The sequence below is a fragment of the Mus caroli genome, unplaced genomic scaffold, assembly GCF_978045245.1.
Source record: "Mus caroli unplaced genomic scaffold, Mus_caroli_1 scaffold_16, whole genome shotgun sequence".
Taxonomy (NCBI): domain Eukaryota; kingdom Metazoa; phylum Chordata; class Mammalia; order Rodentia; family Muridae; genus Mus; species Mus caroli.
In genome coordinates, this window is record NW_028227271.1 from 45,709,274 (window position 1) to 45,734,681 (window position 25,408).

Consider the following 25,408-nt stretch of genomic DNA (forward strand, 5'->3'; position numbering starts at 1 on the left):
AGCTGGTCAGAACACAATTCCAGAGAGAGGGCACACTGCAGGAAAAGGCCACAATGCTAGGTCATACACTGCTTTAAAAGTTACTTTGGTTCTCGAATGGAAGATAAGCTAGAGGACGTCTATTGCAAAGTCTATACCAGAGGTTCTCAGGGGCTCAAGAAGTGAAGTAAGTCCTGGAATGCTTAAGGGGAAGAATCAACAGGATCTGGGGTAGCACCGGTGGTTTAAGATGAGGGATTAAAAAGTCACTATTGATCACAGGCTTCTGGTTGGATCAATAAGTACTTATTATCAATAAGTACTGTATTGGGTATCCCAATACAGGAAGGAGAAGAAAGTTGGGAGAGGTGTAGATGGGTAGAAGATACTGAGTGGGAAGTGTTCCAAGACATCTGGTTTCCTTTAGGAGGCAAGAGATACTGCCCTAGAGTCAAGAGACGTGAGTCTAAGATGGTGACGTTTTATTGGCAACTCAATTAAATACCTTGGGCATTGATGAGTCACAGCTTTGAGTAAGTACGTGGGAGTGTTTCTAAAGAGGTTTAAGGAGGAGAGAAGAGCTAAGTCTGAATGGCTGGGCTGGTCACCGTCATCTGCTGAGGAACCTAATCTGAATAAAAGGGAGGAAGCCCACTGAACACTGTCATCCCTCTCTCTGCTTCATGATCTATGAGATGGGAAGTGCCCCAGCTACAGGCTCCCTCAGCCATGCACACCACCACCCCTGTCCTGCCATGATTCAGCATTAACTTTTCAAAGCCTAGCCAGAATAAACCCTTTCACTGTGGTGAGAAGAGTAACAAATACAAGGCACTATTAAGACACTAATGTTGTGGACTTGGTCCAGCCAGAGTTGGTAGGCAAGAAGCAGGCAGAGCTCGGCCGAGAATATGCAATGGAGTCAAGGCACAGGCAGCATAGTCAGCTAGAGGACCAGAGGGAGGACCAAGCAGGAAGACCTCGAGGATGATGGAAGCCAGCTTCCGTGAACATCCTAGGGGACAGGCAATAAATATTCTGGAAAGAAAGATGAAGGAAGGGCTTAGGTTTAGCCTCTGGACTTGGATTAGTTAGGGTTTTAAAAAAATTGATCTTTCTGAATCCTGATCTTATCTTTTAATCCCCCTGACCCAAGTCAAATATTAAGAGATTTCTATTAACAGAATTATCACAGCATTGCCCAAATGTCCCTTGTGTGTTGATGGTGGAACTTTACAGTCAGATATTTCAGGGTCTGTTCTGACTTGGGCTGGCATTTTTCGGCCATCACTCATTCCACAACAACTAAGCATCTGTAAGGTATCTTTAAGCATCTACAAACAACGTGCTAGTAGGCAGGACACAGAGAGGCATCAGTAGCCACCTGTCTTCAAGAAGTCTGGCAACCCTTAACCTGGATTTTCAGTGGGGAGAGAGGAGAAAATTGCTAGTTCTTTTAGCTTCTTGTTTGTGGGACAGACATCAAGGTGAAAGAATCTAGCAGCCTAGCCTTGTGTATGCATGGTTTACCTGCATGTGTAATGAAGGCTGAGGCCAGAAGAGGGCAGCAAATCTTCTGGATCTGTACTTAAAGACAGTTGTGAGCCTCCATGTGCTAAGACTCAAACCCAGGTCCTCTGGAAGAGCATCTTTTTTTCCTAAATGCCCAGCCATTTCTCTAGCCTGGGTCTAACAGCTTTAGCAAAGTGCAAATTTCGGGAGAAATCAACAAGGGCAGGGGACTTCATGTGAATAAGAAGTTGAGCTCCCTGAACTTGCAGATCATTCTCGTGAGTCTCCAATAGATGAGTTCCTAGCCAACACACATTCTTTCCCACTGCTGTTTCTACTTCACAGATAAATATGTCCTTTAAACCTTGTCCTTGTCTGCCCTGCGACCTATGCGGCATCTGTGAGGTTTATTTTTAAAGCACATGCTTTAGCTGTGTTCAAAATATAAATAGGTTTGCACATACCAGCTCTTGCCAGCAGAGCGTGAGTCGTTTCTTATCTAATGCAGTTTGGTTCAGCGTCTTTGGCTTCTTTTCTGCTTCAGAGATAAAGGCTCTGAAAGAGAATATCCGTTTTGCAGCTTGCTTAGTGAAAATCCATTTGTGTGATTCCAGAGATTTGGGAAAAAAAAAAAAAAAGAACTACTCTCTGTCACACAATGAAAAGTTGATAGATCTACAGAGCCCAGGTTTTTAAATTTAGGTTTAAACAATGGTGTGCTAATTGTTTCTAACTAGGAAAAAAATTGAAAATGATACCCAGGCCCTGCATTAGTTTGAGATTTTCGAATTCTACTTCATACAAACTCATTGTAACTGCTATCAAAGTTCACTACAAATTTGCATGAAATAATACAGTCTTGCATATTTAAGACACACCAGTGCTTTTCTGAAATGTTACATATAGAGCAGATCTTTTAGAATCAAGACTGAGATATGTCCCCACCTTCTTAAAGATTAACATTTTTGGAGATGAAATTTCAAATGTGTTTTAAAAGGAAAATAATAATGGCTATGAATAAAATTCAAGAAGAAATATAAATGAACATATTATCTTTACTGATGATTTAAATGATATTACAATCAATGAGACTTCACTTATTAAAGTAATGTTATCCACAATTAGTGGTGGTAAGGGGGAGTATAGAAAGTGTGGGCTATTGTAGAAATAACTGGTTATTTATTTTTTACAAATACTTGATAGAACTTATTTATGTTTTAACACATGCATAGTTGGATTAAAAAATTACAGTAGAATTCTTGTCCTTTGGAAATAGTGGAACGATCTTTTAAGAATATATTTATAGAGTATTTGCCATGGTGATAGAATAAATGGAACAATGAACTATTGTTGAAGATAAATTAAACTTATTATGATATATCCCTGTGCGAAGTTGCCTGGGAGCAACTGCTGGGCAAATATCTGCAGCCATTTGGAAGAAACAATGTATTTTATGAGTGTGTGTGAGGATATGTGTCCTGCAAAGGCAGGGAAAACTAGTCCAGGCGGAAAAATTAACCTCTTTTCTCTGAAAGGAGGAATGTACAGAAAACTGAAAATATATTTTTTAAAGTCATATCCACAACAGGACTGTAGAATATGGAGTCTAGAGGCACATATTGTACAATAAGCGTGTGGTCCTTGTGTGGTGAAACAATCACAAAGGAAATTTACAAAGGAGAATCTAGGATGGGAGACCCCACCCAGGCTCTGCCTGGTACCTGTTGAAAATCCTGTCACACTCTCTTTGGGGATCCTCTTAAAACTGCATTTCCTGTTCCTTTTTATAAAGAGTATATGGTCATATTTTGAGTTGGGCATACTCTTGTTGCATCCCTGTGATTACTAAAAGTACAGGGAATTCCATCCCACTCTCTGGGATGGACCAGCCCAAGTAGACATGTTAGCTGCCTAGAGTCTCTCCTATCACACAGAGACTAATGGAAATACATTTTTTTTTTCTGCATCAAAATTGGGGTGAGTGATGCAATGCTTGCCTTCATTCATTCCCACCTCACAGACCCAGCCTACCCTCTGGCTGTGGGCAGCTGGGTCACCTCTACATGATGAATGGCTTGCCCTTGTTGTAGAGGTGGTCTCAGAAGACCAACTGCTTGTCGAAGAAAGGTCCAAGCAGCGAGAATTCCAATCTGACCTCCCTCGGGTCCAGCCTGCTTTCTCAGACCCGAAGTTCCTGACTATAAAACTACCGTTTTGATAACAGACACATGCAGGTGTTCTTTCAGTTGGCTGAAAACTTGAAAAAAGGGAGGGACAGTTAATTATCACCCTCAAGACCTCCCGTAATATGGAAGAATTATTGAGCTATTACTTGCTTGCCAATACTTTGCAACATGAGATATGAGATTATGAAGCTTTTAAAAGGTGTTCCAAGGGAATTGTAACTGGCCCTTGGTTCACATCAGGACTCATGCTTAATATTGCTTTGTGCTGAAAAGATGTAAACAGATGAAGATAGCACAAGTGACATATTTATTTCTTTGCTTACATGCATATATATATGCATATGTATATATATATACATACATATATACATACATATATATACATACATATATATACATGCATATGTTTACATACACACACACATATATATGAATATACACACATGTAGCAGAATATTGGGTATTCCTACTGCCTGTCTACTGGGTTTTACCTTTGATATAATTTAATCTCCACGCACTTTTTAGTAAGTCTATTTTAGCAAATTCTTATTTTTGCTTGTCTTGACTGAGTTAGTTTCAGGATGGTCCAAGTTGCTCCCATGGGGGCAAGCTGCCTCCAAAGACCCCAGAGAGTCCCACCTTCCATTTGTCCTGCTACAGGATCCCCTTGCTGTTGATGTGACTTGGTGTTAATGCTATGAGGATATTTTCCCCCTTGTTCCATGTGAATCTGAGCAGTGGGTGTGTCTCGTTTTGGCTTCCCCCTCCCCTTGGCTTCTTAGTTGTTTTAAGAGTGTTGCGAGCTGACAGAGCACTGTGAAGTGCTCATCCGATGCACATGAGCATAGCTGATTTCTCAAGGTCACTAAAAGCTGAGTTCCTCGGAGCTCATCTCTGAGACATCACCCACCTGCTTTGCGCGATGAAGTCACGGAGCGCAGTCTTCATCTTCTCTTCTGGCGCATCCTGGGAAATCTTGATCAGTTCCCTCACTTCTTCTATGCCTTCTTCCTGAAGACAAACCACAGAGCCATGGAACTTGTATAGACATCATTGATCGTCACATCCCAGAAACAAGAGCCGGCTATCTTAGTCTCTGTGGTTTTGGAGACCGGAAGTGCCCCTTTACCTTCGTGAACTTGGCCTGGAAACACAGCTGCGGTGCTCCCACTTTGATCCCTCCTTTCCGTAGGACCAGATGCGCATCCTCACCCACATTACTCGCAGTCATTGTGCCCCAGAACCGTTCCTGTCTACCTAAGCATCATTTTTTGTCACTCACCTTGAGGAAAACCTAATATTGTGAGAAATATTTCATAATCTTAAATCTTATATGTAATTATTAAGCAACTTCAAAATCAATATTTAAGTCAATTTTATACAGTAATAGAATCCTACTGACACTAAATACGTACTTGCTCTTCTGAGTATGTCAAGTTTGGGGACAGGGAATGGGGCAGGTTGACTGCAGCAATGACTATATACTGATATACATAATAATTCTACATTTCTCTTTGGGTCTAAATTCTAGGATTCTACCCAGTAAATGTCTAGGATTCTACTCAGAGAAAAATGGGGTCTGAGGGGAATTGCTCATATTCCCACTGCTCTGCTAGAATTTACGAAAGCTGCATTTCCTATCACCAGCCAAAATCCAGTGCCTGCTGACTCAATCTCCAGTGTCTGAGGAACAGGCATCACAGAGGAGTAAGGATTCAGGCTCTGGCTTGGGCTACCTGGGTTCTAATCTCGGGTGCCACTTACTAGTGAACTAATCTCATTATGCAGTCTCCTCATTTATAAAACAGGAAACTAATGGGAACTGTCTATACCGCCACCATAAGGGAATACATAAACTTAGTCATGGAGGCCATGAAGGCCTTGACACTGACCACTCTTCTAATTCCTTGCTCTTTTAGTGATGAACTAAAACTACTCTATCTGAAGAAGAAACAAGACTAGACTTACAAAGCCCAGGGCCTCCACATTTTGTGAGCCAGCTACGCCTCTCAAGTTATCTTCAGAGTCTAGTTACGCAATTCCTAGAATCCCACAACAGGAGGCATTGTTTTGCTTTACAGAAGCCAAGTTATGGAACAAAAATGAGGGAGGTAGAATTCTGTCCTTAGTGTAGGCTCTAGAGGAATAGGAAGTTAAGACAAGGGTCATCTGGTGGGACCTGTGGACTGCCAGTAAAGGATTAGAGGATGTCCCTCCCAGTGAGGCATATGGGATGGGGAGGAAATCTGAGAGTAGGAGAGAGGACTAGTTAAAGCCAGATGTCACAACTTTGAGATGCCTTCATGCTTCTGCCTTTGGGAGATGTGGAATCAGCCTCATGTTAGGTATTGTAAGACTAAAAGGCAGATTTGGTTAGTTTGGATTCTGATTTGGATAGTTTGATTTGAATTCCAGGGGTTTTATAAAACATTCTCATTCCTCTGGGTCCACATGGTAGAAGCTTTGAAATGCAGTAGTCCCCAATTCAGTGTTACTTAACCTGAGGTCAAGACCCTGGTTGAATAAAAAGGCATATCTTTGTCCCCAGTTTCCCATTCTGTCTATGAAGCTACCTACCAAGAGGTCAGCCATTTTTTCCAGCATGTTGGACCAGTGCAGTCTGAATGTCTGGTCTCCCCAGGAACTGATGAAGGAGACACAGGGCTTCTTGGCACCAAAGGGTAAATAGTTGTAATTTCTGTAAAAGGTACATTGGGTGCGGAAGTCAGTAGACAAGCAGTGGTTTTCAAGGAATTCCGATTTGTTCATGTTTCATGTGTTCTGTTGGGCTGCAGAAGAGAGGGGATAAAACTACTAATCCCATCCTTAGTCTGTAATTGGAGACCTGTGGACAGTGAACGCTGGTTATGTGGTTACCATGGAAAGGATTAAGAGTTACCAATAAATCAAGATGGCGGCACACATCTGATTCTAGCACTTGGAGTGAGAGGCAGGAGGAGAATTCAAAGCCATCCTCAGCAACAAAGTAAATTCAAGGACAGCCTGGGCTGCATTTGAAACTCTCAAAATAAAACCAACCAAACAAACAAACAAACAAAAGGAGTTCCCCCCAGACATAGGGCAAAGCTTTAAAATTACCATCAGTATGTAGAGTATGTTGGAAAAAACCTTCCTCAATGAAGATGTAAGTTGATAAAGAAAAAAGAGCAAGATTACTTTTTAAATATGTGTATTCTGAGCACATTGTATTGACCTGCTGGTATAACAGATGAGAATAAATTTTTTTGGAGAAAAGTAAATTATATGACCAATGGGGATAAAGGCATATATACCAATCTAAATCAGCACTTGGTAGCTTGATACCATTCTTTTATCCGTTTGTCCACTCATCCATTCAATACTTATTCTTACCAGGCACTGGTGCCTTGTTTGACTAGGAAGGAATAAGAGGTATAGCCAAGCAGCAAAGCTGTGGAGCCCCCGGGAATGTGGTGTGTGTGTGTGTGCATGTGTGTATATGTGTGTATATGTATATGCTATGGGTCTGTGTGTGCATGTGTGTATATGTGTGTGTATATGTATGTACTATGGGTCTGTGTGTGCATGTGTGTATATGTATATGTATATGCTATGGGTCTGTGTGTGCATGTGTGTATATGTGTGTATATGTATATGCTATGGGTCTGTGTGTGCATGTGTGTATATGTGTGTATATATGTATGTGCTATGGGTCTGTGTGTGCATGTGTGTATATGCTATGGGTCTGTGTGTGCAAGTGTGTATCTGTGTGTGTATATGTATGTGCTATGGGTCTGTGTGCGCATGTGTGTATATGTGTGTGTATATGTATATGCTATGGGTCTGTGTGTGCATGTGTGTATCTGTGTGTGTGTATGTGCATGTGTATATGTGTGTGTGCATGTGTGTGTATATGTATATGCTATGGGTCTGTGTGTGCATGTGTGTATCTGTGTGTGTGTGCATGTGTATATGTGTGTGTGTGCATGTGTGTGTGTATATGTATATGCTATGGGTCTGTGTGTGCATGTGTGTATCTGTGTGTGTATATGTGCATGTGTATATGTGTGTGCATGTGTGTGTGTATATGTATATGCCATGGGTCTGTGTGTGCATGTGTGTATCTGTGTGTGCATGTGTGTGTGTATATGTGTGTGCATGTGTGTGTGTATATGTATATGCTATGGGTCTGTGTGTGCATGTGTGTATCTGTGTGTGTGTGTGCATGTGTATATGTGTATGTGCATGTGTGTGTGTATATGTGTATTTGAACACATGGTCATCAGATGCTGGCACTGTTTAGGAAGGTTGGAGACCTTTTGGGAGGCAGAACCTCACTGAAGGAAGTGGTCACTGGATTTATTGCTTATTATTTATTTATTTATCCCTCCTGTTCTCTCTCTCTCCTTCCTGACAGTAAACATGATGCGACCAGCTGCCAATCCTGCTTCATCATGGTGGACTGTATCTCCACGAAATATAAGGGGAAATAAACTTTGTGCCTCTAGTTGCTTTTATCAGGTATTTTTCTCTTAGTAACAAGAAATACATGGCCAGAATTAAGGACACAAAAAAATACCTAAGATTTACACTGGCCAGACCTTGTCACTTACTGGCTTTGGACAGGGAGGAAAAGTAGACCTGGGGCTGGAACAATGGCTCAGCAATTACAAGGGTGTACCACTATACAGAGAACCAGAGCTCTATTCCAAGCATCCCTGTGGGGTGACTCACAGCCATCACTCCTGCTCCAGGGGATCTGACACACTATCCTGGATTCAGCAGGCACACTCACACGTGAACATAGCTCCCCCACCCCCACTCCCACCCCCACATATGCATATAACTTAAAATAAAAGAAATCTTTAAAATCTGGAAGAAAACAACTGACAATCTCCAACAGTGGGTTGGAAGGCTGGGAGTAGAGGGATCTGTCTAGAGGTGGCAAGCTGGGAAACAAATGAGTCTGGTGATAAGCTGCCCAGATGGGGACATCTGATCTACCCGATCTGGAAAGAGGAGCAGTGGCCAAGGAGACAGACTGGGAAGTCAGTTCTTAGGGAAATGTCTGGACTGCTTTAACCTGACACTTGTGGAAATAGTTTTCTCTCAGGTCTAACAGTAACCATCATGGCTGTTCTGCCTTTAGATGAATTCCCTGGGCATGTCTCTGGGGGGCTAAGGACTTACTAGAGTGGTAGTTACAATGCTTTTCCTGTTTGCAGCTGGTTCCCAGCACTGAGATGAATTTGTGTTTCTTATCTTACTGAAAGCTGGATGAAACCGTCCCAGGAATTGGCACAAATTGCCACCCAGCAGAAACTTTGCTCTCACCTGCCCTGTCTCCTCCTACCTGTTCCCGTCTGTCACCAGAGGCTTCTCTGGGTGAGTGGTGGAGGCCATGGAAATGGCAGTGTCCTGGGCCACATCTTTTTCTCCTTCGTGCAGCAAAGGAAGGACGTCCTCTTCAGTCAGCTCAGTCGATTTCTTCTTACTCCCATGATGAGACCCTCCATCAATCAGGTTCCCAAAGTTACCTTCATAGACAAGAGCAATGGGCTGAGTGTCAGCGAGTGGGATCAGTCAGCTTAGCATACCCCACATTCTCTCACAGCAAGGAGCTAGGATCAGTCAGCTTGGCATACCCACACCCTCTCACAGCAAGGAGCTAAGATCTCAAGATAAAGACAGAAAGAACAACTCATAGAGAACAAGAAAGCTGATTGACAAAGTCAAGAATTCTTATTTTCCTGTTCATAAAACGTACACAAGTTGCAAGTCAACAAAGATGGTTAAGGAAAATAAAAATCCTCTGAAGGTTTTAAGTTATTTATAGCCATGTTTTGTTTTGTTTTGTTTTGTTTTGTTTTACCTATTTTAATTTTATCACATTATTTTGTGTGGGTACATGTATCTATGAGGAAGTGTGGCAGTCGGAGGACAACATGCAGGTGCTGGGATCTCTCCTTCCACCTGTGCATCCCAAAGACCAAAGTCAGCTGATCGGGCTTAGCAGCAAAATACTTTGGCTTTCTGAGTTATCCCCGCTTTTAACAGCTTAGTGTATACCGCCTACCGAAATTCGCCATGGACACTTGATAAATTATCATTCTGGATGTGTCATTTGGTAATCAGATTTTATTTCCACACGCACACACAAAAATATTAGGAACCTTCTCAAAACTGCTTCTTCTCTAAGAGAAGTGTGAGTACCCAAAGATGATATCATGTTTTTAAAGGGTGAGTGGGTGTTGGAGAGAGAGGAGGAGTGGGGGAGGGGAAATGTTTTCATGTAAGAGAAGGTCTCTCCAGCAGACACAGGGACAGATCACTGCTCCAGCTGGCCTCCTAGAGCTGAAAGAAGGAATGGTCACTGGCCCCATCCCTAACCCAGAAACAATTTCCAGTTGATAACCACTTTCTTCCAAGGGAGTCTCACTTGGGAAACAAACAACCCTAAGAGCAGGCTGCATGCCCAGCAGTAGATGGCCACCAGAAAATAAACTCAGCAGCAGCTTTGGAGCCTCCTTGTCTCATGATGTTACATCAGCGCTTTCCCTTTTTAAAATTGTTATTTTTTAAAATGTTTTTATTTATATATTATTATTTTTATATTTTTATCTCTATATATTTCTCTACTGGCATTTTATTTTTACATTTTTATATTTGTATTTTTTATTTAAATATTTTTTCTCTATTTCTACTACAGGTCCTTTGTGCATATAGAATGGCTTCCAGCTTAATATTTTTATGGGCTTCCTGACTGTTCAAATGAGTCGGAGTCTGTTTCTTGTGCCTTCTCTTGACCAATTCTGATGTGTTCATTTTTATTTTATCATATCATATCATATCATGTCATATCATATATCCCTTAGCATCTTGTTTGTTTTCTGGTAAGAGACAGAAAGAGGGTGGATCCAGATGAGAGGGGAGGTGGGAGGAAGCAGGAGGAGGAATCGAGGGAGCAGAAATCATAATCAGGATACACTATGTGAGAAAAAGCATTTATTTTCAGTAAATCAATAAAAGGGGAAAAAAAAAAAAGACAAGGCCTCTCCTGTCAGAATTTTGCCCTTCACAGTTTTAATAGACATCTTCATCCTGTGACCATGCAGACATGGGGCTCTCTGCCAGGCCTCCGGCTGTGTAGCTTAGGACTGCATCTCATCTCTACTTCCTTCTGCTCTGTTGCAACATAGCTGCCGGGACGTGAACCTGCTCTTCTCTGATGGAATTAGTGCTCTTAGCTGAGCTGCTCCTTAGCCAAGGAAGACGGCTGGGGACTATGGCTGTAGCCTCTACTGAATGTGTGACGTATGGCATCAACTCTTCAAATCTTGCAATTCTGGGAGGAGTCATTATAATTCCTCTTGTATACACGAGGAAACCAAGCCCCAGAGAAATGAAATCATCCCGAAGTAATGGAACCAAGATTAGCAACCCAAGTCCCTGAATCCACACCTAAACTGATTACTGTTTTCTTTTTGTGTGTTTGTTTGTTTGCTTCTAGAAATCTATAGGAATAAATCTACTCTTTATGTGTTGACACTGGGTACCCAGAGAAGCATCCTTTCTGTTTGAGGTCCTGACTATCATCTCCACCACAGTATAATGACCTTATGAAAGGCATTCGTTCACTTCTTCGAGAGACAAACACTCCCCAAGCCCTGCAAGTGTCTGCACTCACCAACAGACACTTCAAAGCTGATCGGTCTGTCTCCAATCTTCCTGTCAATCATGGTAGCTTCAAAAAAGGCTCCGAAGAGTAAAAAGTCCTCATATTTTTCCGGTATAATCTACAGAGAAGAAAAAAAAATTGCTAGACAGATCTGGCTTCCTTTCCTCTCTAGAAAGCCAAGTGAGTAAAACTCATTTGGTCTGCTATACTTCGTAGACGTCTGAGTCTCTGTTACAGCTGGAAATGCCATGCCTTGCCACCAAGCAGACAGGCAGAACCATGGCCAAGAACAAACTCAGCTAGCCACAGGTCAGTCTAAAATGACACAGAATCACACTCTGAACGGCTAGGGAAACACACAGGGAAAACAGTCTCCTTTCACACAGAAGATGAGCTTGGTGTGTGTCTTCCCAAGTTGCTGTTTGAGGGTGGGCGGCAAAATAATGAACAGGTGTTTGGATCCAGGAAATTAAAGATGAGATGCTGAGAGTCATAGCCCTGGACCCTTACACATGAGCGAAACTGTATGGCTTAGATGCAGGGCTCATATACATTTATTCATGTTCCTTATAACAACTTTGAGTGCCTGGAATCGAGATCATTCCCATGTGTTCTTTGAGATTAACATATGCCAACCTGTTGCCTTGGGGCTGATCCACAGTCAACGTTCACTTCCTTAAATAATTAGTGTGGTGGTTTGAATAGGTTTAGCCCCCATAGGCTTGGCCCATGAGGACCGGCATTATTAGGAGGTGTGGCCTTATTGGATGGGTGCGGCTTTGTTGGAAGACATGTGTCACTGTAGGGGTGGGCTTTTAGGTCTGCTAGTGCTCAAGTATGGAAGAGTCTCCTCCTGGCTGCCTGCAGAAGACAGTCTCCTCCTGGCTAACCTCAGATGAAGATGTAGAAATCTTGGCTCCTCCAACACCCTGCCTGTCTGCACACTGCCGTGCTTCCTGCTATGATGATAATGCTATAAGCCAGCCCCAATTACAGTGAAATGTTTGCCATTATAAGAATTGCCTTGGTCATGGTGTCTCTTCACAGCAATAACACTGTAAGGCAATTAGGAAACTCATAAAAAGAGGGAAGTGTTAGGCATAGCAAAAGCTTCAATCAATCCTGTGTATCTGGAGTGCCGGACACACTGAAAACTGTTGGAAGGGATCCCCTTGTATCTGAGTCAGAAATGCTTTTATAGTGAAAGGACATCAGCGCTCTCTACTCCAACCTCTAGTGTTTACCTTTATAAAATAAAGTGCAAAAAGACTAAGGGGCTTCCAAGGTCACACAGCAAGATTAAGTCAGCTATGGCTTAAGACCTATTCTTTACCAAGACTGCAAGGTCAAGAAACCTACAGGTAATCTGGAAGACTGGACTGTGGCAGGTCATACGGCAGCGGTTCTCAACCTGTGGGCTATGACCCCTTTGGCAAACCTCTATCTCACAAATATATCTACGTTACAATTCTTAACAGTAGCCAACTTCCAATCAGGAAGTAGCAATGAAAGTAACTTATGGTTGGGGGTGGGGGGGTCACCATAAGATGAGGAAGTTTATTAAAGGATTACAGCATTAGAAAGGTTGAGAGCCAACCGGTACACCATAGGGTTAATACTCAGTTCTTTGCTAGTAGCTCTTCCTAATGGGGAACCATTTCTGAGTCAAGATTCTGAGTGAGGTGAAGAGGTATAAAAAGGGCTCTCTGGCTTTGCAGCTGGATTTACTAAAGTCCAAGGAAAGAACAGCAGGGCTTAAATTCCTTAGCAGTAAGCTAAGAGAACATAACAGCTGTGGCCCCACAGACATGGGGTGAACTGAACAAGAGTCCTGGAGTAGGCCCCTCAGAGAAGCAATAGATTTCAGATAATTGGGTGAGAGGTGACCTTTCCCGTGACATTGGAAAATCCAGGAAATGTTTTCTTTTTGACCAGAAACACAGAGCAGGGCAGAGCAGAGTGTAAGGCTTAGTCAGTGCCTACCAGCCTCTTATCTTGCAGTCTGGGGGCTGAGTTTACTCTCTGGGAGGAGGATGAAAACCACAGAGACTAGAGGGAAAGCAGGCCTCAAAGATGACAGATGTGGCAGCAAATCAGCTGCCAGGTACTGGACTTTGAGCAAGTGCCATCCATCCCCTGGCTGTTACTTTTCTTATCTGTGACAAAAGTCTCACAATAAGACCTGGACCACTTGTCAAGAGCAGACATATAAGCCCTACAAATTATAATTACAGTAAATATCTCAATAGTTTGAATTATCTTTTAATCTTTCACATCCTTCAAGTTCCAATTTCTAGCCCCAACCCCCCAATTCTGGAAGTATGCCTTGAACCGGAGGAATAATTGTTACTTAATGTGTACTGAGCTCACAAGCAAGCTGAGCCTCAATGTTCATCTCTCTGCTTCCTGACTGCGGATACAATGTAACCAGCGTCCGCAGGCCCCTGATGCTATGCTTTCCCCACTATGATGGACTGTGTCTTCAAACTTTGAACCTTAAACCCTCTCTCTTGAGACTGATTTTAGTCAGTTTTGTCTCAGCAAAGAGAAAAGCAATTAGCATAGGGGTCAAGTCGTCTGCCCAAAGAGTCAAACAGAGATAAGCATGTCTTGCTGCACACTAGCCTCTGCACCATTCTGATACAATTTACATCCAGTTGTTCCCCACAAAAGGCCAACGATTTTTTAAATAACAATCTTTCTCATGCCATAAATAACAGCAATATGTAGTTCCTAACATGCCCATCACTTCCATCTACCTGTCGTATATTTTTGCATGTATTCTCTCTCCTTCCACAGCATAAGCTCCATGGAGTTGGGCTCTCTGTTTACTCTTGCCCATGGTGAGCAAGACTTTAAAAATGCTCACATTCCCCAGGCTGGCTATGCTCTTTGGGAGTTTGGCAGAGGAGAAAGAAGCTTTGGTACGGAATGAGACAGAAGAGGAAAAGACAAAAGAGGGTCTCCCAGCATCCAGATGTGCAGGAAGTTTCTGCTGACAGTGACACTGGGCTCTGTGACCCTGGGAAGCTGAAAAATTAAAAAACACATAGCAAGAAAGGGTTGATCTGCTCTGGCTGCGGGAGACAGAGGATTTGTTCCTTACAAGAAGAAGGAGCACAGCAGAAACGTCAGCCAGTGGTGTCATGGCTTGGTCATGGCCATTCTCTCTCTTAGGTCACCACCCTCGGGGAAGGCAACCAACTACCAAGTCATAAGGATTATCAGAATTTATGGGAGGCCTCCAGAGTAAGGAACTGCATTCTCATATCAGTAGCCAACAAGGTACTAAGGCCTCCTGAGTGTCAGGCAGCCATCTTGGGAGATGGGTCCTTCTGTCCTGTGAAACCTTCAAAAGATCATAGCCTCTGCCAAGATCTTGGGAGCTTGTCTGAGGTTCTAGCAAGGGACCACAGCTACTCCTATACCCTTGACTGAAGACTGTTCCTCCTCTATTCCGGGAAGGCCACCAAGCTTCAGGAGGGATGCACAAGGAGTAGCAAGGGAGGAAGGGAGCACTTGCCTACCTAGCTAGATCAGCCACATCAACTCTCGAAATCAATGGGTGTCAATGTCACAACTAAATCACCCTCACATCCACTTTACCAAGATCTTTCCTCCAAGGAATGTCTGACTCAGAACCATTTGTATTAAGGTATCTCCAAACTCCTCATTCATGGGAAAATAAGCATTTGATGTTTCAAGCAGCTAAGCTTTGGGCACTCTCAGCAAATAGCCTTTTTAAAAAAAGATTTATTTATTATTATATCTAAGTACACTGTGGCTGTCTTCAGACACCCCAGAAGAGGGTATAATATCTCATTACGAATGGTTGTAAGCCACCATGTGGTTGCTGGGATTTGAACCCAGGATCTTCAGAAGAGCAGTCAGTGCTCTTAACTGCTGAGCCATCTCTCCATCCTCACAGCAAATGATCTTAAAGATGTTGACTTAGATTCTGAATATTTCCCTAGCTTCATTTTCCTTGGATATCCCTATACAACCTGGCCCACAGCAGGAATGGTCACAGATGTAGGAAACGTGTATGTGAGTGGCCATTCAGCTACCCGCAAATTTAAAGACAAATTTCTAATGTTGGCTTTTATTCTGAACACACACACACAGACACACACACAGAGAGAGAGAGAGAGAGAGAGAGAGAGAGAGAGAGAGAGAGAGAGAGAGAGAGAGAGAGACCCACGCAGACAATGCCAGTTCTACCACAAACAAACCAATAACACATATTTCCAGAAAAGTTTTCCCAGATGAGAGTCCAAAGGGGGTGGTGGTGCTGAAAGAGTCAAGACACAAACAACAGGTGGCAAGCTCTAAATAGCTGCACCTTGGTAGAAGGAGCCATGGATAATAGCCAGAAAGACATTGCACACCTAGCCATGTGTATGCTATATGATCTGACGGCAATTTATATATACTTCCTCATCAGCCTTTAGATGTTGTCTATGTGACCTATATGACCTCATTTAGCTGAAGACAAAATGACAACTCAGGGCAGTGTTGGCATTAGAGCCACGAGTAGAACTAATGCCAAGGTTCCAACCCCAGGCTCCGAGTTCTCTGCAGTGGGTTCTTGAGATCCCAGAAAGAAAAATTAATAGCTCCTGCAAAGTAAGGGTGGGTCTCCTACTGCACTTCTGAGGTCTGCCCAGTCTCCAGAGAATGGACAGCTCTGTGTAAGCCATCATTGCCTCCCTGTTGATCCGGATAACGCAGCTGCAGCTAAATCAAACTAGACAGGCAGAGTTTCCTCGTCCAGCCTACCACCACTCCTAACACCTCCAGCTACTTTTTTGTTTCCTTTTTTGAGTTCCCCTGGAATCCATGCTTGAGGGATTCTGAAGAAATTCATCATAAGCATATGGCAGTGCTACTTGCATGAACTGAGAACATGCCCAAAGATTCAGCACTAGGCCAACACAATCTTGCCAGGAAGAAGAGACCAATACAGGAGAAGGTCTTCTGGAGCCTGTGTTGTCAGTACTTGTGTACTGTCTCCCTTTGCCCTGGGTTCTGCTACCATCAGGGATGGAGGAGCAGCGCTTGGACCTACCTCTGGGGGGACTGCGAAAGATTCCACCTCCACTTCTGTGGAGTTGGTTTTGTCAGTAGCCTGCTGGGCTTTGCTGTCATCAGCTTTGTCAGCCTTGTCCTTACTGGAGCCTTTAGAAGATTTGGAGTCTTTGTCTTTGGAAGACAGCTTCAGTTCCTTCAGGGCCTTGGAGAACTTAGACTCCTGGGCCCCACCTGAAAGGATCTCCACAGCAATTTCCACTAAGATCCGGCCCCTGAAGGACACACCCTCCCCAAAGCCTTCATTTAACTCCTGGTAGTCATCCATGAGACTGTGGTTCCTAGGAGAGCCATACAGGTTAATCCAGGCAGGTCCAAAAGTGGGAAGGAAACCTAGGGAAAACCTGAGTGTTAGTAACTGGCTGTACAAAGACATCCTCTCCAAAGACAGTATTTTGCTCAATTTCCATCTAGTCTCTCTTTTGCACATTTATACTTTTTCACATTTGTAATATTGTAGAGGCCATTCCCGTACATATGCAGAAGATGCACACCTTGGTCTTCATGTGAATCCTAAAGAACTGGAGTGGTGGCTATCCCAAAAGCTGTTGTCTGTATGTGGGGTATGTTCTTCCAGCTGGGCTACCTTGTCTGGCCTCAATGGGAGAGGATGCGCTTAGCCCCAGAGAGACTTGAAATGCCAAGGTGGGGGGATGCCCAGGGAGGCTGCACCTCCCCAGAGGAGAAAGGGAGAAGGGAATGGAAAAAAGGATTGTGGGAGGGAGGGAGCAGGAGGGGAGGCAGTGAGCAGGATGTAAAGTAAGAAAAAAATAAAGTTAAATTAAAAAAATATTATACAGGCCACTTTGCAACCTTCTGTCACCATTTAGCCATTAAATGTTTATCTATTCTTAACGTGAGCCAGGGCGCATGCTCGATGCCAATCATGGAGTTCAGCAGAGGACACGCTGATACGAAGATTGAACAAAGAAATGTTTACATAAATATTTACAATATCAATACTATACATCTTCTATTGTAAGAAAAACTGATAGGCTAATGGAGCATGGATGGATGGGAAAGGGGCTGTAAACCAGTGATGGAGCATGGAGGAACAGGAAGGGGCGAGGCTGTAAACTGTGATGGAGCATGGAGGAAGGGGCGGGGCTGTAAACTGTGATGGAGCATGGAGGAAGGGGCGGGGCTGTAAACTGTGATGGAGCATGGAAGAACGGGGCAGGGCTGTAAGCCAGCTGGGAAAAGTATGGAGCCAGAGATACATGAGAAGAGTTTGGACAGGCGAGAGGCCTTAGACCTTGTTCTGACTTTTGCTCACTATCTTAGTATCATTAAGAATATTTTTAAGGGACTTTTAATCAAATCTATAATGTAACCATGTCTCTTAAGACCAGTGGTTCTCAACCTGTGGGTCACAGCTCCTTTAGGGGTCGCATACCAGATACTTATATTACAATTTACAATAATAGCAAAATTGAAGTAATAACAATAATACGTTTATGGTTGGGGGTCACCACAACATGAGGAGCTGTATTAAAGGGTCACAGCATTAAGAACGTTGAGAATCAGTTAAGACCACTGTGGCTCCCATGTGAAGGTTTGCAAGAAAGGACGTGGGAAAACTGCTTTGGGAATGATTTTATCATGAAAGCTAAGGATACCGTAGTTTGGACTAGGGTGAGGTGGTAGAGGTGGTGAGAAATGAGTGTTCAAAAAATAGTTCCTAAACATAGACCTGAAAAGACCTGGTGGTTTTAACTTATTCCTGCCATAAGGGTTTCTCTCAATATAGAACATCTGAAAAAATATATGCCATCCATGAGAACATCTATCAACACGACGGCCCTTTATTTTTCAGTACTGGAAATCAAACCTGAGGCTTCTCACATTGTTGGCAAGAGCTATGACCACTGACCTACACCTTCTTGTGCCCACACTCCTTTCTTTTTTTTTTTTTTTTTTTTGGTTTTTCGAGACAGGGTTTCTCTGTGTAGCCCTGGCTGTCCTGGCACTCACTTTGTAGACTAGGCTGGCCTCGAACTCAGAAATCCGCCTGCCTCTGCCTCCCGAGTGCTGGGATTAAAGGCATGAGCCACCACACCCCCCACACTCCTTTCTGAAAGACAAAACAGCACGACATTTCAGAAGACTCAACTGCGTGGGTGCAAATAGCAGCCTTGGGACTTTCGGCTGCACGAGACTGGACAAACTTCTTAACTTCCTTGTACCTCAGTTTCCCCATGTGGAGGAAAAGCTAATAGCGCCTAACTCATCTGTCAAGATTAACAAGATAATTTCCACTAAGTGTCTCACACGGGGCCTTAAGGCACGCCCCCACTGATGCAAAGAAATAGGGAGTCATAATTTGCTTATCAATTCCCCCATAGTTGCCAAGAAGACATTTTTCTTTCTATCTAAATGTCTCCTTCCCACCACCCTGACTTCTGCAGACTAGATTCTATCCCTCGGATTCAGTTCTCCTTTGGGCAAACTTAAAGGAGCAGAAAAATTATTGTTAAAAGGATAGAGAAGATGTTTATCGTCCCTGATGTCTACTTGAAAAACACAAACATCTGTCTTTCTGAGCACCATCAAGAGGCTTCTAAAATGCTGTGAATAAAACAACTTAACATCTAGCTGAGAAGGTGTAGATGGATGAGTGTGTTTTTAAATATAAAGTGGTAAGTGTTGCTGTAATATGAAGGAGTAGAGAACATACATTCACTGAGGGCTTTCTGTAATGCCAGTCTGTGATTGGATATAAAAATATACAAGTCTCTGCTCTTGGAAAATATTCATCTAGTTTAAAAAAAATGAAATAGTTGTACTGATGTCATCTTTACATGACTTAGTGTAATTATATATGTATGTGATATATAGGTATGAATATTTGTCAATCAACATACATATGTAGTGCAGAGAAAGGTGGTCATGAATTTAAATGGTGGTTAATTTTGAACTTCTTACGTACTAATGGGCCTTTAGAAATCGAGTCATATACTGGGTGGGGGTTCTTTCCCTCCCTGCCACCTTCAAAGCTTCGTGGATTACCTGAGGCTCTCCCAGATCCCTGAGTGCACAGTCACCCACAGCCCCTGCCACCCTCAAGCTCACATGTTCCCATCAAGTGACGGGGGACATAATTTTTATGTATGCTAAAACATGTTTGCATTGAACACATGCACCATACAAAGACACATATCAGGACTGGCTGGCCTATAGATTTTTAGCTTACCGACCTTTGGTTTTATCTGACTTCCTTTTTCTTAGTAGAACAGGGACACATCACAGTGAGGTAGCAATGGAGACCTAGGACCAGACCTTGGTTCCATCACGAGCTTAACCAAGCCAGGCCACAGAGCACAGAACCGTGAAAGGTGTTAGTACTTGAATGATCTTCTCTCTTTAAAGGTGACTGTGGTTTTGAGACCTACTTCTGAGTCAGACATACAAAACTCTCTACCTTTATCCCCGTCCTGCTCATTGGAGATTTTCTTCAGGTCTATGAAATGAGTTGCCAGAGCTACGTCGTTCATGCTGCCTTCATCCCACACCTGAATTTTCACCCTCCGGCACAGGGGAGGGAACATTTCCTTGAAGACCACCTGCTCGTGCCACACAGGATCAGCACAATTCTTTTGCACAGAGGTTCGCCCCTGAAAGTACAGGAGCCAGGAGGGTGTGAGCCATGGAGATAAATGACTAAAGAAAACCCTTCAAAGCATCTAGAGATGTAAAGGGAATTAATCAAAGATCATGGGCTTGCCTCCTTGATGCCTGTAAAATCAACTACAGTCTATTAACATGACTGCTGGCCTAGATGTTATGCAGGGCACTGGGGCAAAGGTGAATCGTTGCCCTTGGAGGTTTCTACTCAACAGGTAAGTGTTGAGGTGACTACCTCTGTTATAAATAGGGGCTGTTCCATGAGTCTTCAGGAAAGCAGCAAACATAGCTAGACCCTGAGGTCATGCCTACATAAAGACCAGGTTAAACACACGTATGACCTTGAGTGAATCAAAGCCATATCCTGGGCTTCGGTTTCCTCATTATAGGACAGAATGATGTCCTATGTGCCCTTTAAATTCAATCCAAGTTAGACACACTCCAACGTTTACTCCTGCTGATAGGAAGGGGCAGGGGCATGCTTTGAAAGCACATGTTATTCAAAGTTCCAAAGTCCAGTAAGGCACACTGCAGCTTTGACCACAAACCTAGACCTTGAATCTTCCAATGGCCCTTAAGAAAAGAACAAAGGTATCTAGGGCCTTAATTCCCCCTACTTTTTGGTTGAGAATAATAACAACTGACTAGAGTTTTTTTTTTTTTTTCCTTCCTTTAAATCAGTTAATAGAGGACCTGGGCAGATAGTTTGGTGGGTGTGGTGGTTTGAATAGAAGTGGCCCCCATAGATTCTCATAGCCTTAGGGTTATATAGGAAGATGATTGCCTGGGAAATGGAGAAATGAGTCAGGAGAGAGTGGTAACTCTACAGGGCCTGGTACTTGTTTAGAGAAGTAGCCAGCTGTGAGGAAAGAGGTTTTTCTACCTGGCCCTAAGTTGCAACACTTCTAACCTTAGCTCTTTTCCACAATCCCCAGTGAGGCCTGAGTGAGCAACTGACCTCTGCATCTCTGATACCTACTGCCTCCCCTTCTGGTGACAAGGTTTTCTCTTAGGCACTTTTACCTTAACTTCATTTGATTAAAACCGTTCTGGATTCAGAACAAGATATAACTGCCACTGCTGGTGACAAAGTTTCCTCACCGTCTGCCCAGCAAAGGACACCTCCACAAAGGGATCCACAAGGTCCTTACTGTCACCCACAAATGCTTTGGTGACATTTGCCATAATGCTGGAGTTCATTTTGGGTAACCCTTCTGCTCGGTAGAGTCTCACGTAGAACCTGGCCCAAGGTCTCTCTGATGGAAACCCTTGAGGGATCAAAAGGTTCCTAAAGGGAGACAAGAAAATTTTAAAACAAAAAGGTCTGAGGAGAGAGAAAGGGTGGGTACAGGCTGAAGGCAGGGAGAAAGAAAAAGCTGGGTATAGAATAACACTGGGGTCCATCACTAAACCAAGTTTCCTTTCTAGAATTTAAATCCCTTTTTTTTTTTTAGTGTGTGTCATAAACCAGTGGTTGAAAGTATGTTTCTTTCAAAGAAAAAAAAACCAAGCTACATGTGGATAAATCATATAATCTCAAAAATGGCTTATCTATGTAATGCAGGCATGTAAGGATCAGGGAACGTGGAAGGCATGGTTGAAGGACTGTCAACGCCAGTGGACTGAGTGGACTGGACACTTGCTGTAGAGTAGTCTTCTCTTTAACAACAGCAGAAAGGACAGGAAGTAAGGGGCACACAGGAAAGAGGGGTTTGATCTGGAAATGGCAGAATGGAGGAGTGTGGGTGAATATGACCAAGGTACATTATATAAAATTCTCAAAGAAATAGTAATAATAATGATAATAACAACAACAACAATAATAGAATGGCTTTTGTCTGAAAATCCAAGCTCCCAAAAGAGCCATGGTTTTGAGAAGGTGCCTTCAGACATCCGACAGAGCTGAGTCTCTGATGGGCAGGCCATGAGCTTGGCAGTTCTCACACACCCATTCAGAACAGAGTAGAGAGGGGAAAGAGACATAAAGGGGGGCATAGAATTTCTCTTTTATGGCTCTGGTTGGCTCTATCTTACTTCTCTATTTGCTCCTCAGCATCGGAGGTTTTAGGGTTGGTCTTTAAGATGTCGCCTTTCCCGGTCACACTGATGTCACACTTCAGGTAGCCCTTGGTGCCAGTCCTGATGTCACCGGGGTCTGTAAGCAGTGCCCACTTGTCGCAGAACTGGTGACCTATGAACACACCTTATAAATAGTATGCTTTGCAGATGGACAGTGGCTCCCTCATCCCCTACCACATCCCCACGGTCCTGGTCTCATCTCTCTCTGATGCTTACAATAGTAGCTATTTGTAGATATCCCCAGCCCTCTGGCTATCCCACTCTCTTCCTTCCCCTCATCCTCTCTCCTGCCCTCTGACTTTTCCTCCAATTGATCATAGGCATTTGGGAGACTTTCAGTCTAGTGAAGCACATAGGAAAATTCCAGATTTTCAGAGCAGAGAGCCAACCTAAGAAGAGTAAGAAGCAGGATGGGTAGGTGGAGCTTGCTTACCAGGTTGGTTGTACACTGTCCCCACATCCACTCTGAAAGAGCCAATCAGGATGCTTCCTATCAGCTTGTGATGTAAGACCTACAAAAGGTAGAGCATCAACATGAATCATTTGTCTTTGCAGATACATCTGTGAAACGGATTCAGGATTCACCAAAGAGATCTCTAGGACTTGAGCAGAGTCACACACACACATACACGCACACACTCACGCACACATGCACACATACACACAAACATGCCCTCACACACTCATCCACACACTCATCAACCCATAGGGTCCTATGTGACCTCCAAAGTGTCTCACCTGTGCCTCCTTCTCTAGCAATCTTTCCGACTATCTGCTGAAGGACGCCTGACACTCTCACTACCCTAGAGATTTCTTTAATCAAATGGACCCTAAAAAGCTATCCCTCAATACTTGGTTTTCCCTCCTCAAACTTGACTTATCTTTCACTGGCTAGGGCAAAGGTCACCTCCTCTAAGAATCTGTCCTTGATCTCCCGAGCTGCCACTGTCATTTCTCTCCTCAGCCTCCAAAACATCTTCCACAACTTTCTTTAGAACGTATCATGTGCTGCTAGGAAAAGTGTCAGTACCACACAATTGAGCAAGTTCCGTACAGTATAGCATGTGTCCCGATTAGACACGAGCAGAACACCTATCTCAGTTATAGCAGCAGCAGAAAGGCTGGTATCACCACGAAGAAGTCCTGAAGGAAGGTGGCATGTTTGGTGCCATGTCTAGAAGTCACAGTGTGAGAGAGGCTGATGGAAAACCTGGCATAGTTTACTCTTTAATCCAGAAAGGAGAGCTGTCAGAAGGAAGACAGTGTGACTGAAGTGCCCCCAAATCCTGGGAATGTTGCATCAGGGAAGGGGCCAAGGCTCCATGCATGGTTCTTAAGGAACAGGTTGCGATTTCAGCTCAATTAAGGATGCTACTTCTTTGACTGGTCTCTCAGCAATGAAGGGGTCATTCTCCAGGAGCAGTGACATCTCTGTCACTACAACCCAAGGGCCCCTAGAACTCCATGGCATCATGGAGGTGCCTCTGAGATTCCTACCAACTATAAATCCTGATTCCCTTGATCAAGAGCAGTGTCTCTTTGTATCTCATCTACCATGTACCTCATTCAAAACAGATACTCAACAGATACTTAATGGATGGTTTAAAGAAGGACGAATGATAGAGTCTAGTAGCTTCTGAATAGCTTATGTTGCCAGGGGCAGTGGGAAGAAGAAAATCAGCTGACCTCAAGAAATGACAGCCATTCCTATTTCTCTTCCTACTCTCTATCTCTGTCTCTGTGTGTGTGTGTGTGTGTGTCTGTCTCTCTGTCTCTCTGTCTCTCTCTCTCTCTCTCTTGCTCTCTAGCTCTCTCATTCTCTGGCTGTGATTTTCCAGTGTCAGAGAACAGAGGGGAAACAAGGACAGCTTGGCTGCAGTGGAGGAGCTATTTAAGACCGTACACAAAAAGCCGCCTCTGTTACCAGCCTTGTTTTCTGTGGCTAACATGACTCCCCAAGGCCTGTCTCAAGTTCCTTTCACAAGGTAAAAGTCCCTGTGGAAGATGGAATGAAAGACTCTCAAATGATTCCTCCAACCACACAGGAGATCTCTTTATGGTGTCTGCCTAGAAACTAAGTGCCAGCCAAGCCTACTAGGACATTACTAGGCTCCTGGGGATGTGCCACACACAGTGTCATCAGGTTCTGTTCCTTGGGATACTGTTAAAGGAAAATAGTCTATGGTCCCACCAGGGAATATTATACTGTGGCTGTCCCAAGAGCATCTAATTACAGTCACCTCATATCCACCTTTTAAATAATATTCTTAATTTATTATTTGAGAATTTCATACAAATACACAATTTTGATCACATCCACCCTCATTCTCCCCCCCCACAACTCTTCCTGGAACCCTCTAACATGTATGCCTTCCAAATGCATGTCCCCCACCCCCTTTTTAAAGATCTTATCGAGTCCAATTAATGCTGCCCATATGTGCTTGGCTTTGGGGCTATCCACTTGAACATAGGCAACCTAGCAATGGCTGTCCTCCTAAGAGTAACGCCACTCCCCCTCCAGAAATCTGCCAATAGTTCCTCAGCTGGGGCGGAGCCTCACCAGTCCTTCTCCCATTCACACTGGAATTTTGACTGGCTTGCTCTTACATGTGGAACAGTCTCATGACTCTGAGTAGCCAAACACGTTCTGATTCAATTTGAGGACTGCTCTCCATGAGAAAATGTATGCCTAGTAATATAAACTTGGTCAAAAAACCCATGGACAGGAAAGTGATAGGTCCTAGAAGAGAACCTACTATTGCTATTTTCCTAAATGCCCGTGCTGTCAAATGACTGTCTAAATATCTACATTTATACATATACATCTGTGCAGTTGCTCTCTGCCTTGGTCAGATTCTGTGGTGGACAGTGGTTAGTACAAGGACTCATAACTGTCTAAGCATTGAGAATACATAACTATGAATCATCTCCCTTTAACACTGAATTCATTCATTCACACTGACTTTCAATTTGTGAACTAGCAGTAAGCTGAATTAAACATTAGAGGGAGGGGTTTCCTTTAAAATCTCGGGTCTCTCTCCCTAGGAGTCATTTAAGAACAGCCAAACAGTGTCTTCTCCCAAAGAGGGAATGAAACACGCAGACAAGCTTTGATCCAATGTCTAAAGTTCCAGGTGTCCCGCATACAGTCATGACTCTTGTGGTCAATGCGACTTAACCTGGTGATGAACTTAGCTGCTCATCAGCCACCCTCATCAGGTGGCAGATGGAGTGACAGCACAAAGTTCCGAGAGCTGTCCCAGCTCCCAAAATATCTTTTACA

General features: G+C 43.5%; 1 protein-coding gene across 2 annotated transcripts in view; it reads right to left on the reverse strand.

The window, feature by feature from the left end:
- The window catches only part of Fer1l6 (fer-1 like family member 6), a 116,986-nt gene that overhangs the window by 76,250 nt on the left and 15,328 nt on the right, over positions 1 to 25,408 (reverse strand). For both annotated transcript variants that reach the window (XM_085831348.1, XM_085831347.1), the window contains exons 6-15: positions 22,559 to 22,637; positions 22,081 to 22,237; positions 21,148 to 21,334; positions 19,844 to 20,036; positions 16,403 to 16,755; positions 11,344 to 11,452; positions 9,010 to 9,193; positions 6,255 to 6,375; positions 4,588 to 4,688; positions 1,956 to 2,046 (exon numbers count right to left, since the gene is read on the reverse strand). In XM_085831348.1, coding sequence (XP_085687474.1) covers positions 1,956 to 2,046; positions 4,588 to 4,688; positions 6,255 to 6,375; positions 9,010 to 9,193; positions 11,344 to 11,452; positions 16,403 to 16,755; positions 19,844 to 20,036; positions 21,148 to 21,334; positions 22,081 to 22,237; positions 22,559 to 22,637 — 1,575 coding nt within the window. The remainder of the gene's footprint in view (positions 1 to 1,955; positions 2,047 to 4,587; positions 4,689 to 6,254; positions 6,376 to 9,009; positions 9,194 to 11,343; positions 11,453 to 16,402; positions 16,756 to 19,843; positions 20,037 to 21,147; positions 21,335 to 22,080; positions 22,238 to 22,558; positions 22,638 to 25,408) is intronic.